General features: G+C 52.6%; 2 protein-coding genes across 3 annotated transcripts in view; one reads left to right on the forward strand and one right to left on the reverse strand.

Annotated features, from left to right (window-relative positions):
• ADAMTSL2 (ADAMTS like 2) overlaps nt 1–10,511 on the forward strand; it is a 30,180-nt gene extending 19,669 nt beyond the window's left edge. For both annotated transcript variants that reach the window (XM_041406625.1, XM_041406624.1), the window contains 6 exons: nt 1,767–1,980; nt 5,147–5,302; nt 6,547–6,717; nt 7,197–7,373; nt 8,264–8,408; nt 9,871–10,511. In XM_041406625.1, the coding sequence (XP_041262559.1) occupies nt 1,767–1,980; nt 5,147–5,302; nt 6,547–6,717; nt 7,197–7,373; nt 8,264–8,408; nt 9,871–9,989 (982 nt within the window). In that variant the 3' untranslated portion in view covers nt 9,990–10,511. The remainder of the gene's footprint in view (nt 1–1,766; nt 1,981–5,146; nt 5,303–6,546; nt 6,718–7,196; nt 7,374–8,263; nt 8,409–9,870) is intronic.
• A 2,455-nt stretch (nt 10,512–12,966) lies between these two features.
• On the reverse strand, nt 12,967–13,717 carry FAM163B (family with sequence similarity 163 member B). The gene is made up of 3 exons (XM_041406990.1): nt 13,625–13,717; nt 13,360–13,542; nt 12,967–13,158 (listed from the first exon to the last, which is right to left on the reverse strand). The coding sequence occupies exons 1-3, from the start codon at nt 13,715–13,717 to the stop codon at nt 12,967–12,969; spliced, it is 468 nt and encodes a 155-aa protein (XP_041262924.1).
• Nucleotides 13,718–14,255: the final 538 nt, after the last annotated feature.

The following is a 14,255-nucleotide window of genomic DNA, read 5'->3' on the forward strand; positions in this document are numbered from 1 at the left end:
GTCTCTCTGCTCAGAGAATATGTGTTTCACACTCCCTGCAGGCAGGGCTTTCCCGTGGGCTTCTCCATGGAGTGACGGGCTCTGTTCCCTGCCCAGGTGTGTGGAATTCACATTCTCTGAACCTGAGAGAAGCACTGAGAGAAGCAGAGAAAAGAATGATCAAAACAATTCTTATCTCATTCTCTGCTCCTGTGTTATGCCAAAGTAGAATGCAATATGGAGATTATTTACCCAAAGTGATGGGGTTTTGTTTCCTTGGCCTATCAGGGCCAAGCAGATTGTTGATCAGCAGACAGTCACAAGATTCTGGGCAGCTGAGTGCTTTGTGCAGATTCAGTTTAGATTTAATGTAATATAGTATAGAATAATATAGTATAATATTGTATTTGTGGGGTTCCCAGACAAAGGAAGGAATGATTAATCTGACTCCTTGTTCTTGAAGGCTAATTTATTATTTTATGACACTATACTAAACTATACCAAAGAATACAGAAAATACACTTAAAGGAGGCTAGAAAGATAATAATGAAAACTTGTGACTCCTTCCAGAGTCCTGACACAGCTTGACCATGATTGGTCATTAAGTCAAAACAATTCACATGAAACCAATGAAGCAACCACCCGTTGGTAAACAATGTCCAACCACATTCCAAAGCAGCAAAACACAGGAGAACCAATGAGATAATTATTGTTTTCCTTTTTCTCTGAGGCTTCTCAGCTTCCCAGGAGCAAAATCGTGGGCAAAGGGATTTTTCCAGAAAATATGACTGCATGGTATAATGAAGTAATTAATTAGCCTTCTGATACCCATGGAGTCCTCCTCGTCATTTCTCCCTGCCACAGGGGTATCACTGCACAGGCAACCCCCGATGAAGGAGAGAGAATGATGCATCTGACTCCATCATCAGAAGGCTAAATAATTCCTTTATTATACTGTATTATATACATTGCATCTAAACTGAATCTGCCTTGCACTCACCCTTGCTCACAACTGCACAGAACTACACTCATCTCTGATTCTCTCGTGACTGTCTCGTGACAGTCCGGACACACACACTGGGTGAACAATCTCCATATTGCATTCTACTTTGGCACAAACGCGGGCACAGCAAGTGGTAAGAATTGTGCTTTCTTTCTCTGATGTTCAGAGAATGTCAGTCCCAGGAACATTCTTGTGCAGAACCGTGCCTTGCTTTTCTCTGTGAAGAGAAACGTGGCAAGACGCGGGGGTCGCTATGGCGGCAGTTTCCAGCCGGGCTGTGCCCGCTGGGCTGCCGTGGCCAGGATAACTCCATGGAGGCTCAGCATCGCGGCCGAACTCCCAAGCAGTTCCCAGCTGCAGGCAGCCTAAGCAAGCTACAGTGATTTCAGCTCTCAGTGATTATCAGCTCTTTGTGATTTCAGCTCTTTAGCTTGCTTGTGCCGCTGCAGCAGACGCGGGGAGAGAGAGGAGAAGCGCTGTATAAGGTTCTGTAGGATTCTTTACTGGCGTCTTCCACGAAGGTTCTCAGTGACAGCTCTTCTGGCAAACCAGGCAGAATTAGGGGTATTTATACCCTACAGGGGTTTTGGAAATTGTCCAATAGTAAGGGTCAGGGGAAAGTGACCTATAGGCTTACAGAGAGATAAGCAGGTCCGAAAGGCAGAAGAGAGGGGCTTCTAAGGCCCGGTCATCATGACTTGGCATTTCCTAGCTCAGTCTTCTGACTCCAAGGAGGTCTTGCTGGCCCTGTGCCTGCTACAGGTCGCCTTGCTTTTCCCTGCAGGTGGGAGACGAGCAGCTGGAGCGAGTGCTCGCGGACCTGCGGCGAGGGTTACCAGTTCCGCATCGTGCGCTGCTGGAAGATGATCTCGCCCGGCTTCGACAGCTCCGTCTACAGCGACCTGTGCGAGTCGGCCGACATCGCCCGGCCCGACGAGCGCAAGGTCTGCAAGAACCCCGCCTGCGGGCCCCAGTGGGAGATGTCCGAGTGGTCTGAGGTGAGTCCTGCTGGCCAGGGCACACCTGAGCCTGGGATTCTCTCCTTTTCCAATTTATCCCGGTGCTTTGTGGGTCCTGATGTTTTTTTAGGTCACCATGTGACCAAAAGAAGGGCAAGGGGGAGTTAAAGTATGGTTGATACTTTGTGTGAGGAGATGTGGACCTTGACTCTATGTTTCAGGAGGCTGATTTATTATATTATGATGTATATTATACTAAAATGATATACTAAAGCTATACTAAAAGAATAGAGAAAAAAGAATTCATCAGAAGGCTAGAAAGAATAGGAATAGAATAAATAACAAAGGCTCACGACTCTCAGAGAGTCCGATCCAGCTGACTGTGATTGGCTATTAATTAAAAACAACTAACATGCACCAATCACAGATGCACCTGTTGCATTCCACAGCAGCAGATAGTTAATTGTTTACATTTCTTTTCTGAGGCTTCTCAGCTAGAATAGGAGAAAAATCCTAGCAAAGGATTTTTCATAAAATATCATAACTACATCAAAGAAAAAAGCAGGGATCTATTAAAAGGGGATATCCTCAATGGATCCACCTTGGGCAGCACAAGAGCCCAGCCAGGGCTACCCCAAGATGAACCAAAATGGTCACAAAATGCTCAACCAGTCACGGGGTCTCTCACTTTTATAAGTCCTGCTCCATTTGCATTTTGCAGTTCATTGTCCAATTACAGCTTCAGGTTACCATCCTTCTTGTTTTTCTCTCTTCAGCCCATGTTGTTTATGCTCTTGGGCCTGAGATTTGGATCATTTGTCCTTGGTCCCCTAGCTAGAGAAGCTAGAGAAGCTTGAGAAGGAATTGTTTTGTCTCCCTGCTCTGTGCAGAGAGCTCACCATCCCCTAATGTGAAGCTCAGAACTGCACACCAAAGCAGCACAGAATCTGAAAAATACAAAAGCTAAACCCTGAGGCATCAATCCTCATCCACAGCATCCACAGCCATCGGTCTCTCAGGATATACTGCCTGCAGTAATGATGTGGATCAATCAGCATCAATATTTTTCCCACTAAAATTTGAGCATCAATATTTTTCCTCCTAAAACGAAGGCCTGGCTCCAGTTTAGGATGGGAGGCCATTGGTCACTCACAGGTAGGGCAGGAGCCCATGGCTCAGATCTCCCCATCAGTATTTCCTCAGCAACCTCCTCAAACCCAAAGTGCCAGGAAGGTGATCCTGACTCCTACATGAATTACATCCCTATAAACGTTCCTTCCTCACCTCCTCTGCACCACATGCAGAATTAAACCTTTCCCTAGCTGTGCCTTAAGCCAGTTCCCAAAGCCTCTGGGAGATGGTTTGGGGAGGGTTCCACGCTCACTGTTTTCCATGGAAAACCTGTGGAGAGGGTTTGTGCCCCTGAATCCCTTCCCAAGCACGGACAGTGCTCCAGCACATCCTTTACAAACACAAACTCGTGGAAACAACCAAACCAGGGCTGCTTCCTCGGGGTGCCTCTTCCCAAATCAAGCACAGACCTCATCTAAGCAGGAGCAGATGAGCTCTGAGCCGAGCTGTCCGTGGGTGCCAACCTGCCCCATGGTTTGCATCACGAGGAATATGACTCTTCCTCCTGGGAAGCTCCCAAAAACTCATCTTAGTCATAATTTAAACGTCTCCATTCCCCTGCAAGCTGGTGTGCATCATTTCCCTGGAGCTGACAGAGGGACTGGTGCATTCCCTGGTGGTGCAGGATGTTTTGACTTTCCCAGCTGGTAGAGAGGAGCTCCCTGAGCACGTGCTGGAGTGTTATTTTGTCCAGCGTAGCAAACTGGAGTGGTTTATTTTACAGAAATGTGTATTCTCCTCCAGCATTTGTCAGGGACAGATTGCTTGAGACAGTGCTGGAGTAGATTGTTCTTAGCCAGCAGCAAAGCTAATCTCCTTTGGATCCCATCAGAGGTGGGGTGCCAAGTTGGCTGGGGAAATAGGCATTAAAAAAAGCACATTTCAGGGCTCTGAGGATTAACATCTCGGCACGGTGCGTCTGGGCCCTGTGCTGTTGACACTTTTCCCTGCTTTACGTTATGCATGGAGCAAATGTAATGTGTATGTGAGACTGTAGTAACTCAAATCCAGTTCTAAATAATGTCACTGGGCTGCACGGTGCCAAATTTATCCACAGCATAAAAATCTCAGTTGTGCAGTCGGGGAGGGGGAAAACATTCTCCAAAGAGGTGGAAAGGAGCTGGCTGTTCCTGGGAAGGAGGCGAGGGAGATCTCACCCTGTCTCCAAGTGACAGCTAAAGCTGCTCAGCTCTGAGCAGACACTCCTGGAGTCTTTTCCTCCCTTTGGCATCACTTGTTGGGGAGCACAGCTCAGCTAAAGGTGCTCAGCTCTGAGCAGACACTCCTGGAGTCTTTTCCCTGCTCTGGCATCACTTGTTGGGGAGCACAGCACAGCTAAAGTTGCTCCTGGAGCCTTTTCCCCCCTTTGGCATCACTTGTTGGGGAGCACAGCTCAGCTAAAGCTGCTCCTGGAGCCTTTTCCCCCCTTTGGCATCACTTGTTGGGGAGCACAGCTCAGCTAAAGCAGCTCCTGGAGTATTTTCCCCCCTCTGACATCACTTGTTGGGGAGCACAGCTCAGCTAAAGCAGCTCCTGGAGTATTTTCCCCGCTCTGGCATCACTTGTTGGGGAGCACAGCTCAGCTAAAGCAGCTCCTGGAGTATTTTCCCCCCTCTGGCATCACTTGTTGGGGAGCACAGCTCAGCTAAAGCAGCTCCTGGAGTATTTTCCCCCCTCTGGCATCACTTGTTGGGGAGCACAGCTCAGCTAAAGCAGCTCCTGGAGTATTTTCCCCCCTCTGGCATCACTTGTTGGGGAGCACAGCACAGCTAAAGCAGCTCCTGGAGTATTTTCCCCCCTTTGGCATCACTTGTTGGGGAGCACAGCACAGCTAAAGATGCTCAGCTCTGACACCCCTGGAGCCCTTTCCCCCCTCTGGCATCACCTGTTGGGGAGCACAACACCTGGGCAGGACGCAGCTGAAGCTGTGGAGGGGGTTTGGGCAAATCATTTGCGCATTTCCAGCGTGTTCTTTTTATCTTTTCTGTTCAAATATGGGGGAACCCCCAAGGCCGCCCCCGCCGCTGCCGTGGCGCCGGGAGCCGGGGCTGATGTCGCTGTCCCCTCCCGGCAGTGCCCGGCGCGATGCGGGGAGCGGAGCGTGGTGACCAGGGACATCCGCTGCTCGGAGGAGGAGAAGCTCTGCGATGCCAGCGCCCGGCCCCTGGCCGAGAAGAACTGCACGGGGCCACCGTGTGACCGGCAGTGGACAGTGTCCGACTGGGGACCGGTGAGACCCCGCCGTGGCCGCCTGAGTGGCCGCCGTGTCCTTCTGCAGGCTGGCTTGTCCCTGCTGCTGGGGGTGTTGGGGTTGGGCTCGTCACGCCCAACAAAGCTGCAGGCAGCCTGGCCTGAAATAATTCCACTGCTTTGGCTCTCTCGGGTCACCTCTGCCAGCACTGCCACCCTGAGCCACCCCTGGCTCGGGCACTGGGGGTGACCCAGCATCCCAGTGGATCCTGTTGCTTCCCTCCTGCCTTGTGGGGGATGTGGTACGGCAGGGGTTAAACCCTGAGAGACCTGGCTGAGGGCCTTAGTGGGTGTCAAAATCCTCTTGTCTGTCTGCTGCACAGCATTCCTTGGCAAGGCTGATGCTCCATGCCCAGAAATTGAACCTTTTAACTTTTTTCCCTTTTTTTTTAATTTTCCGTTCCCCCCTTTCTCTTTTCCCTCTCTCCCCTTTACCTTTTCTCTTTCCTCCTTTCCTCCCTTTCACTATTTTTCTTTCCTCCTTCTTTTCTATTCTCTTTTGCTCTCTCTTTCCTTTTTCCTCCCCCCCCTCCCGGCTTTTTCCCTTCCCTGCACAATTCTGCTCCAGAGACCCCCTCCATCCCAAGCTATTTTTACCCAGGTTTTGATACATTCACATCAGCTAAAAATAAGTAGTTTCCATGGCAGCAGCAGTGCTAGGAAACACCGAGAGTCTCTGCAAGAGCAACCACGGAACCACGGGGAGCACCGGCTGCTCTGAGCACTGGGGGCTGAATTTTTGCAGCCACTTCCTTGGTCCTTGGCCACTTTGGGAGCCACTCTGGGGTTCCCTGCTCGTGGTGCTTCCCCTTTTTGCCTGCCCTGAGAGAGGCTGGGAGTTGGGGCTGTGGCACAGGTTGCTCAGAGAAATTGTGGGTGTCCCATCCCTGGAGTGTCCAAGGATAAACCTATCCTTTTCCAAACCCCTGGACAGGGTTTGGGAAAACCTGGGATAGCAGAAGGTGTCCCTGCTCATGGCAGGGGGTTAGAACAAGATGATTTTTAACCCAAACCCAAACCAGTCTGGGATTCCATGGCGGCGGAATCTCTGCTGGCAGCAGGAATGATCCGCTGAGCACCCCTGTGTTTTAAGCCCCAAAAAACCCCTCTGAAATTTGGGGGAGGGGGGTGTGGGGAGGCAGCTGTGCCCTGTGGGGGCTCTGTCCCTGCTGTGGGATGGCTCAGGGCTGGATCCCTGGCGCTGAGTGCCCGCTGTGGTTGCAGTGCAGCGGCGGCTGCGGGCAGGGCAGGATGATCCGGCACGTGTACTGCAAAACCAGCGACGGGCGCGTGGTGCCCGAGTCCCAGTGCAACCTGGACACCAAGCCCCTGGCCATCCACCCCTGTGGGGACAAGAACTGCCCCTCGCACTGGCTGGCACAGGACTGGGAGCGGGTAAGTGCAGCTCCTGTGCTCTGGGGTGCCCTAGAGGGGTTGGGATGGGGTTACAGCTCTCAGGTGTGCTTTGGGGTGCCCTAGAGGGGTCGGGGTGGGGTGTGCAGCTCTCAGGTGGCTCCTGTGCTTTGGGGTGCCCTAGAGGGCTCAGGATGGGGTGTGCAGCTCCTGTGCTTTGGGGTGCCCTAGAAGGGTCAGGATGGGGTGTGCAGCTCCTGTGCTTTGGGGTGCCCTGGAAGGGTCAGGATGGGGTGTGCAGCTCCTGTGCTTTGGGGTGCCTCAGAGGGCTCAGGATGGGGAGTGCAGCTCCTGTGCTTTGGGGTGCCCTAGAAGGCTCAGGATGGGGTGTGCAGCTCCTGTGCTTTGGGGTGCCCTCAGAGGGCTCAGGATGGGGTGTGCAGCTCCTGTGCTTTGGGGTGCCCTAGGGGGCTCAGGATGGGGTGTGCAGCTCTCAGGTGTCCCTGCTCATGACCCCACAGTGCAACACCACGTGTGGCCGGGGCGTGAAGAAGAGGATTGTGCTCTGCCTGGAGATTGTCAATGGCAAGATCAAAACCCGCAACCCCGCTGACTGTGACGTGGCCAAGAAGCCCGTGGAGGAGAGCACGTGCTTCGAGAGGCCCTGCTTCAAGTGGTACACGACCCCCTGGTCTGAGGTGAGCGAGGAGGGGGCCCCAGGGCTGTGCTGCCCCATCCCTTTGCACCACGGGTCCCTCTGCCTGCAGAACCCCCAGGAGGTGGGTGAGTCCCTGCAGGATGTGGTCCCTGAGGGAACACCCTGGGTGTTTTTCCTGCATGGTGCAGCTGGGGCTGTCTGTGCTCAGGGAGAGCAGGATTGAGAGGGGCTGTTTGGGCCAGCTGTAGCTTTACTTTTTTTCTTTATTTTTATCCTGGGAGTGTGGCTGGGGGTGTGCATGGATCCCACAAGGTGGCTGCCCCTGGGATACAGAATTTAGGGATGCTCCATCACCCTGAACAACCCAAAAGGCAGCCAAGGTTCAGTAGCCAAGGGTCCAAGCCATGGGCTTCCTGCAAGTCCTCCTGGATGCAACTTCTCTGATCTGAGCTCCACGAGCCTCATTTTTAGTCTTGCAACCCCTGTAATTAGCCAAAGCAGCCCTGCTGTAATCCCAGCTCCACGAGGCATCCAAAGGGCAGCAGGCAGGGAGTGCTGGTGCCCAGCAATGGCTCCACAAGCCCCCCATGGATGCACAGAGACCCCACAACCCCACTCCTGGTGCTCTGGAGTTTCCATGGCCACCCATGTCCTGCAGAGCATCACCTGGACTGGGCCAGCTTGTTTGTGGTCCCTTGTGAAGGGCAGCAGCAGGAGGGAGAATGTCAGAGCCAGGGGATGGCACCACATCCACCAACCCCTGGGCAGAACTGATGGTGCTGGCAGCAAAGACAGCGCGAGGGGACAGCGGTGTGGCACTGGGATGTGACATCCTCCTCCTGCCCTAACATCTCCAGTGAGCAGGTTCTGGCTCAGAACAGTCCCCTGGGATGGCAGAGTCTTGCCTCACCCCCTCTCTCTGTCCCCCAGTGCACAAAGACCTGCGGGATCGGCGTGAGGATGCGGGATGTGAAGTGCTACCAGGGCAAGGACATCGTGCGGGGCTGTGACCCGCTGGTGAAGCCGGTGGGCAAACAGACCTGTGACCTGCAGCCCTGCCCCACAGAGCCCCCAGGTGAGCCCCACAGCCTTGATTTTCCATGGATCCCTCCAGCAGCACCGCCAGCATCTTATCTTCCCCTGCCCCATTAGGATTATCATGCCAGGGAGGATGCCAGGGACATCTCCCTCTGTGCCCGAGTAATGCACAGGCTCCTTCTGGAGATAAATTAAGAGGAAGAATCATGCTCTGACCTGAAGATAAAAGGGGCCTTTGGAGAGCTGATTTGGGTGCTGCTTCTGTAAGATTCCAGCTAGAGCTGAGGAAGTTCTGTCTGTGCCATTATTTTAATGATTTTTGGTCCTCGGGTGTCCTGGGGGATTTGTAACTATCTCGTTATCTGACTCGTCTGCTGGCTCAGAGTCCCTGTGATCTTTAGCAAACACACAGTTCTAATCCTTTAATAGGATTTGGGAATGAGGACAGAGTGGGAGAAAAGCATGAAAATGGGTGACAGATTTGGGGCCAGCTCCTGGCTCAGTTCTGGGTGCTGTCAGCTGCCCATTCCCTTAGGATCCATGGAGCTTGGGAGTTGCCTCATGGCCACCTTGCCCTGGGAGCAACCTGGTTTCATGCATCCCATGGATTTTAATTAAAAAATATATATTAAAATATGAATACTATGGGTTTGAAGCAAAATATTGCACTGAAAGGAGCTGGGAGAATGCTGAAGTAACCTCATCCCTTTCTCCAGCATCTCACTTGCCCCTAACTCTGGATGTGACACTGCTACATCCATTCCCTTTCTCAAATAGCCTCTTTGGGATAGAATTGTGAATTCCTACCAGGGGAAGCCCCTGACTTGGGGACAGCTCAGTGCCTTGGTGGCTCCAGCAGCCCCTGGGCAGCTCTGTTTTACAGCAAGGACATTGAGCTTCAGGGCTGGGACCAAGTGAGCCTCCCCAAGCCTGGCCAGGTGTGAAGGAACAGACCAGCCTGCTCATGCCTTTGCCCAGGTTGACAGTGACATTTCTGGAGAAGCTCCATGGTGTTTTCCAGGGGATGTCAGGGAGGTGGCAGCCACAGCTGGGCTGATGTTGTTGCTCATTCTGTGGTGTTTAGAGCTGTGTAGGGAGGAAAATGACCTCATGAGCTCACAGTTGTTAATTTTCTTTTTCTTTTCCATGCCATGCCTTGAGACAGGGTACCCTGTGAGACAGGTACCTGCCTGCTCACACCTGCCAGCAGCTACGAGACTGACACTAAAACTGGCACAAATAAAGCTCCAGCAACATTTTAGTTCAGGCTGGGAGCAGCAGGAGAGACATAAATTAAGGCAGAAATCCTACCCTGACCACCTACTCCCCAAATGCTTTAACAAAGGTTAAAGCAAAAACCAGCCACCCCAGCCCCAAATTACTTCAGCACCCGAGGAAAAGCAACTGTATCTGTCAGGGCTTTAACCTGCCTCCAAAGCAAACAAACCCGTGCCATATTTTCAGCCTGCTGAAAGCGTGAGTGTTCTCTCTCCCTGCAGACGACAGCTGCCAGGACCAGGCAGGAACCAACTGTGCCTTGGCCATCAAGGTGAACCTGTGCAGCCACTGGTACTACAGCAAAGCCTGCTGCCGCTCCTGCCGCGCTCCCCACTCCTAGGGCAGGGCTGCCCGAGCCAGGGCTCCACCTTCCACCTGCCCACACTGCTGACAAGGATGCTTTTGGCCTGGTTTTGGTGTCCCCACCGAAGCAGAACTCCTCTCCTGGCCGCTGGACGTTGGGAGCCCCCCGGGCTCAGAGCTGTACAGAAATCGTGTATATTTGATTCCTCCCCCCCCCAAAATCCAGCTACACCCAAGCTCTTGTCCTGTTTCTTCCCTCGGTGCGAGGTTGGGGTTGGCGAGGGGAAGGTGTGAACTCTGGGAAGTGCAAGTTTCCCATCACAAAATGGGCTTGGTGCCTCTCTCCTGATTTATCCCGAGGCCTGCAGGCTCTCGTTAGCTGAATTAACGTGGTGGGAAGCTGATCCTCGTTTGTTAAATGAACTCCAGCCCTTTTTTTTGTAATATGTAGGTGTATACTTTTTCAGAGAATTTTATCTTATAATCAAATGTTAGTTTCATAGTCCTTACAAACCCCCTCCCCCCCCCCGATGCTGACATATTGTATATAATATGGAAACATAACTGCACTTTATATCACAAAAAAGACGTGCTCTTTTTTAATATATTTGTTTACAGACAGTGAACTTTATCCATATAATCATTAATTTGTACTCATATGTATATTTTAATAAAGTTGTCATATTTATGGTGGTATTTTGTTTTATTCTCCAGTTTGTAGTGGAGTGCTGGGAACACTGCAATTGGGGCTGGGGATTTGCTGGTGCCCAGGGGAGGCAGAGCAGCTTTAAATTAGGAGAATCACAGCTCCTTGGGCACTGATGCAAGGAAAAGTCCCAACAGTGGGGGGATTTTGGGACTTTTGGGGGCCCTTTGGAGTTTTGAGGCTTTAGAAGCTGCAGCCCTGAAGCTCCTCAGGGGTTTGGGAAAAGAGAGATTTCACATGGTGCCAGTAAGAAAAAGGCCTTTCTGAGCTCCCAAGGGGTTATTGCTCTGTGTTTTTACTGGTGTGACCCCCCAGACACTGAGCCAAAGGCTCTTTAGCATCCCCCAAACTTCTCTGTGCACCCCAAGTGCTGCTGGAACCCTCCCTCAGCAGCAGGGAGCTCCTGAGTGCTTTGCAAACATCACCCCAAATTTGCAGATGCAGGGGTAAAAAAAAAAAAAAAAAAAAAAAAAAATATTAAACAAAAAACCTCAAACCCCATGTCAAAGTAATTTATTTATTTTTATTATTTTTTCTTTTTTTTTTTTTTACTTTTTCCCTCCCCAAATCTGAGATTCCCAAAGTCCTGTACAACAGATCACCAGGTGAGGGTTAGTGAAAGCCAACCATGTGCTGAATTTCCAAGCTACAAGGGAAAGAAACAAGGGAAAAAAAGGAGGAAAGGAAGGCTGGTAGGAGAAATCACAAAAAACAGGAAGAGAAGGGCTCAAGGCATGGGAACAAACCCCAGTGAGAACTGTACATGGGGACAAGGCCTGAGTGGCTGCATCCCTCTGGGATGTGCTGGGCCACAGGGACCGAGCCCGGAATATTAAACACGTAGGAAAACAACCCCAGCCCTCCCCACCCCAAACAGAACCCCCCCAGAAAGTCAAAGATATTCATTTGCAAAGACTGACTTGTACTTCAAAAGGTTTCCTGTGGAATTAAAAGCCCTCGTGGTTTGAAGTAAAATACCCAGCCCAAACAGTGTCCGTGAGCCCCCGGGGGCTGCAGGCACGGCTGCATCTTCCCAGAACATCTTTAAAAAGGAAAATCCCCCTGGAGCACAGCCCTGAGGCCATCTGAGTCTCTGTGCAGCCAGTCGATCCTCACCAGCCATCCCCAGGTGATGCTTTTAACCTGAATAATGCCCAGTCCAGGAGAAACAGGGAGTTCTGTCACATGGAGTGTGCTGAGGTCGGAGGAGAGGAGTGGAGACAGCCAGGAGAAACCAGAGCAGGAGGAACCCCTCAGTGCTGCAATTCCTCTCCCAAATCTCTGAGTAAGCCCAAGGGCTCCTCTGCAGCACATCTAGGACCAGCTCTGTGTCTGCTGCTGCCCCAGGGCTGTCTGTCCCTGCTGCATCCAGCGTGGGACAGAGCTGGTGCCACAGCCAGGCTGCCCAGCCATGGCAAATGGCTCCGTGGAAAATGCAAATTGCAGGTTTTGTTTAAATTTAAAAGCGTTTTTGGGGGAAAAGTGTCCTTTTTTTCCTTTTATTTTTGTTTAAAAAACCTCTCCCAAACAAATAAATGTGTGTAAAAATGTGCATGCAAGGGGTGGGCACACACACAGTGACCCCTGTGCCACAGAGCCCTCAGTCAGGAGCTGTGTGTGGCACCACCTGGAGCAGGGATGTTGATTATCCACAGGGATATTCCTCCATCCCAAGGTGTGCTGTGTGTTATTTCCATCGCTGAGTAATGCAGAGGTTTTACACCCCAGCCCACATCCTTCAGGGGCTCCATGAGGCCACTCTGGGGGGCTCCAGGGACAGCCACCATCCTAACCCTGAGGGGATTGTGCCTGGCACCTGGGATTGTGCCTGGCTGGAGCAGTGGGATGGGCTGGGAATGCTGCAGGGCTCACACCCGCAGCCACCCCCACGGCTGCAGCACAGGCTGGCAGAAGGGTGGGCAGTGACAGCCTTGCTTGGCCAGAGGACATTCTGGGGTGGTTGAGTGTATCCTGGCAGCTGCTGCTGACCTGCAGCACGAGCCGTTTTCAGCCACCCATGAGCCCCATCATTTGCTCATCACCCCCGGCCCAATGGCGAGGAGGGGCAGCTCCTCTGTAGAAAAGGATGCTCAGTATCTAAATCCTCTTTATAAAAGAAAAAACCAAGCAGCAACACAGCAGTGAGAAACCTCCTGTTCCAGCTTCACCCCCACACTCCTCACCTGAGTTTGCTCTGCTCCCCCTTTACACCACCAGCCCGTCAAAATACATTCACTTTTTTTTTTGTTTGTTTTGTTTAGGTTTTAACCAGTCCAATGCCCCTGGGGCTGGGTGTGCCGGCGGCACCTCAGACATCGGTGCTGATGCTGCGGCTGCGGGAGAACGCCTCCCGCATGGCCGAGAGCCGGTTGGGGTTGAGCGCCTGCAGGTTGGACACGGGCAGCGCCAGGTCCTCCTGGCTCACCGTCTTGTAGCTCACCCTGTCCCCCCCGTTGTGCAGCTCCTCGGGGGGCTCCTGCAGGAAGAAGGTGGGGGGCTCCTGCAGGAAGGAGGTGGGGGGCTCCTGGAGGAAGGATGTGGTGGGCTCTTGGAGGAAGGAGGTGGTGGGCTCTTGGAGGAAAGATGTGGTGGGCTCTTGGAGGAAGGAGGTTGGGGGCTCTTGGAGGAAGGATGTGGGGGGCTCTTGGAGGAAGGATGTGGGGGGCTCTTGGAGGAAGGAGGTTGGGGGCTCGTAGGGAGCGCAGCTGGGGCAGCTGGGCCGGCTCTGGGCCGGTTTTTTGGCGAAGGGGGATGAGGAGTAGAGCGAGGGGCCGTTGGTCAGCACTACGTTGCGGTTGCAGTGCAGCGGAGGGATGTGCGAGTGCACGGCGAAGTCGGGCTCCTCCTCGTCCTCCTCGGATTCATCCTTCTTGCAGCAGTAGTACTGAAAGGGGAAGGGGCTCAGCTGGCACCCCCAGAGCTGCCAGGCCATCAGCCCTCCCCGCTGAGGCACCCCCCGGCCTTACCTGGAGCCTACAGTAGCAGAGGACGGCGATGATACAGAGTAAAATGACAGTCGCTAATATTCCACCTGTGATGACCACGGTCCCGGCTGTCATCCGCCCTCTTCTCCATTAACAGCCTGCAAAATTGAGTGCACGGGGTGAGGGGATGGGCTGCAGAGCCCCAAACTCTCTGCTTGCCCCCTTTTGAAGTGGGCTAAAAAGCAGGAGGGCAGAATCAGAATCCACAGGGCAGCTGTGGTAAGTCACCAGGGAGTCACCAAAAATGCCACCTTGCAGGTGTAAGGGTTAAAAAATTTCATGCAGTGAATGAGAAGCAGCTCTGGGGTCACATCTGCCCTCAGGAGGGGGAGCCAAGGGAAATAACACCAGGCACCAAGGGCACTCTCCCAGCTCCTACCTGGTGGCAGAAATGATGGGAGAAGGAGCCTTGCAATAAGGATTTCTGATCTGCACTCATTTTTCTCTGAGCCTCTAATCCATTTTCCCCATGAAAACAATGTGGTATTTGAATTTGGAATAACCTTGGCTGCTAAGTGAGCCTTTAATGACTGCAGGCAGCTGGGTGCTGCCCTCCCTGAGAGCAGGACCTGCCCAGGATCCTCCACTTCACCCACAGTGTTGGGGGGCTCTG

This window comes from Onychostruthus taczanowskii, unplaced genomic scaffold (assembly GCF_017590055.1).
Source record: "Onychostruthus taczanowskii isolate IOZ18803 unplaced genomic scaffold, ASM1759005v1 scaffold25, whole genome shotgun sequence".
Lineage (NCBI taxonomy): Eukaryota > Metazoa > Chordata > Aves > Passeriformes > Passeridae > Onychostruthus > Onychostruthus taczanowskii.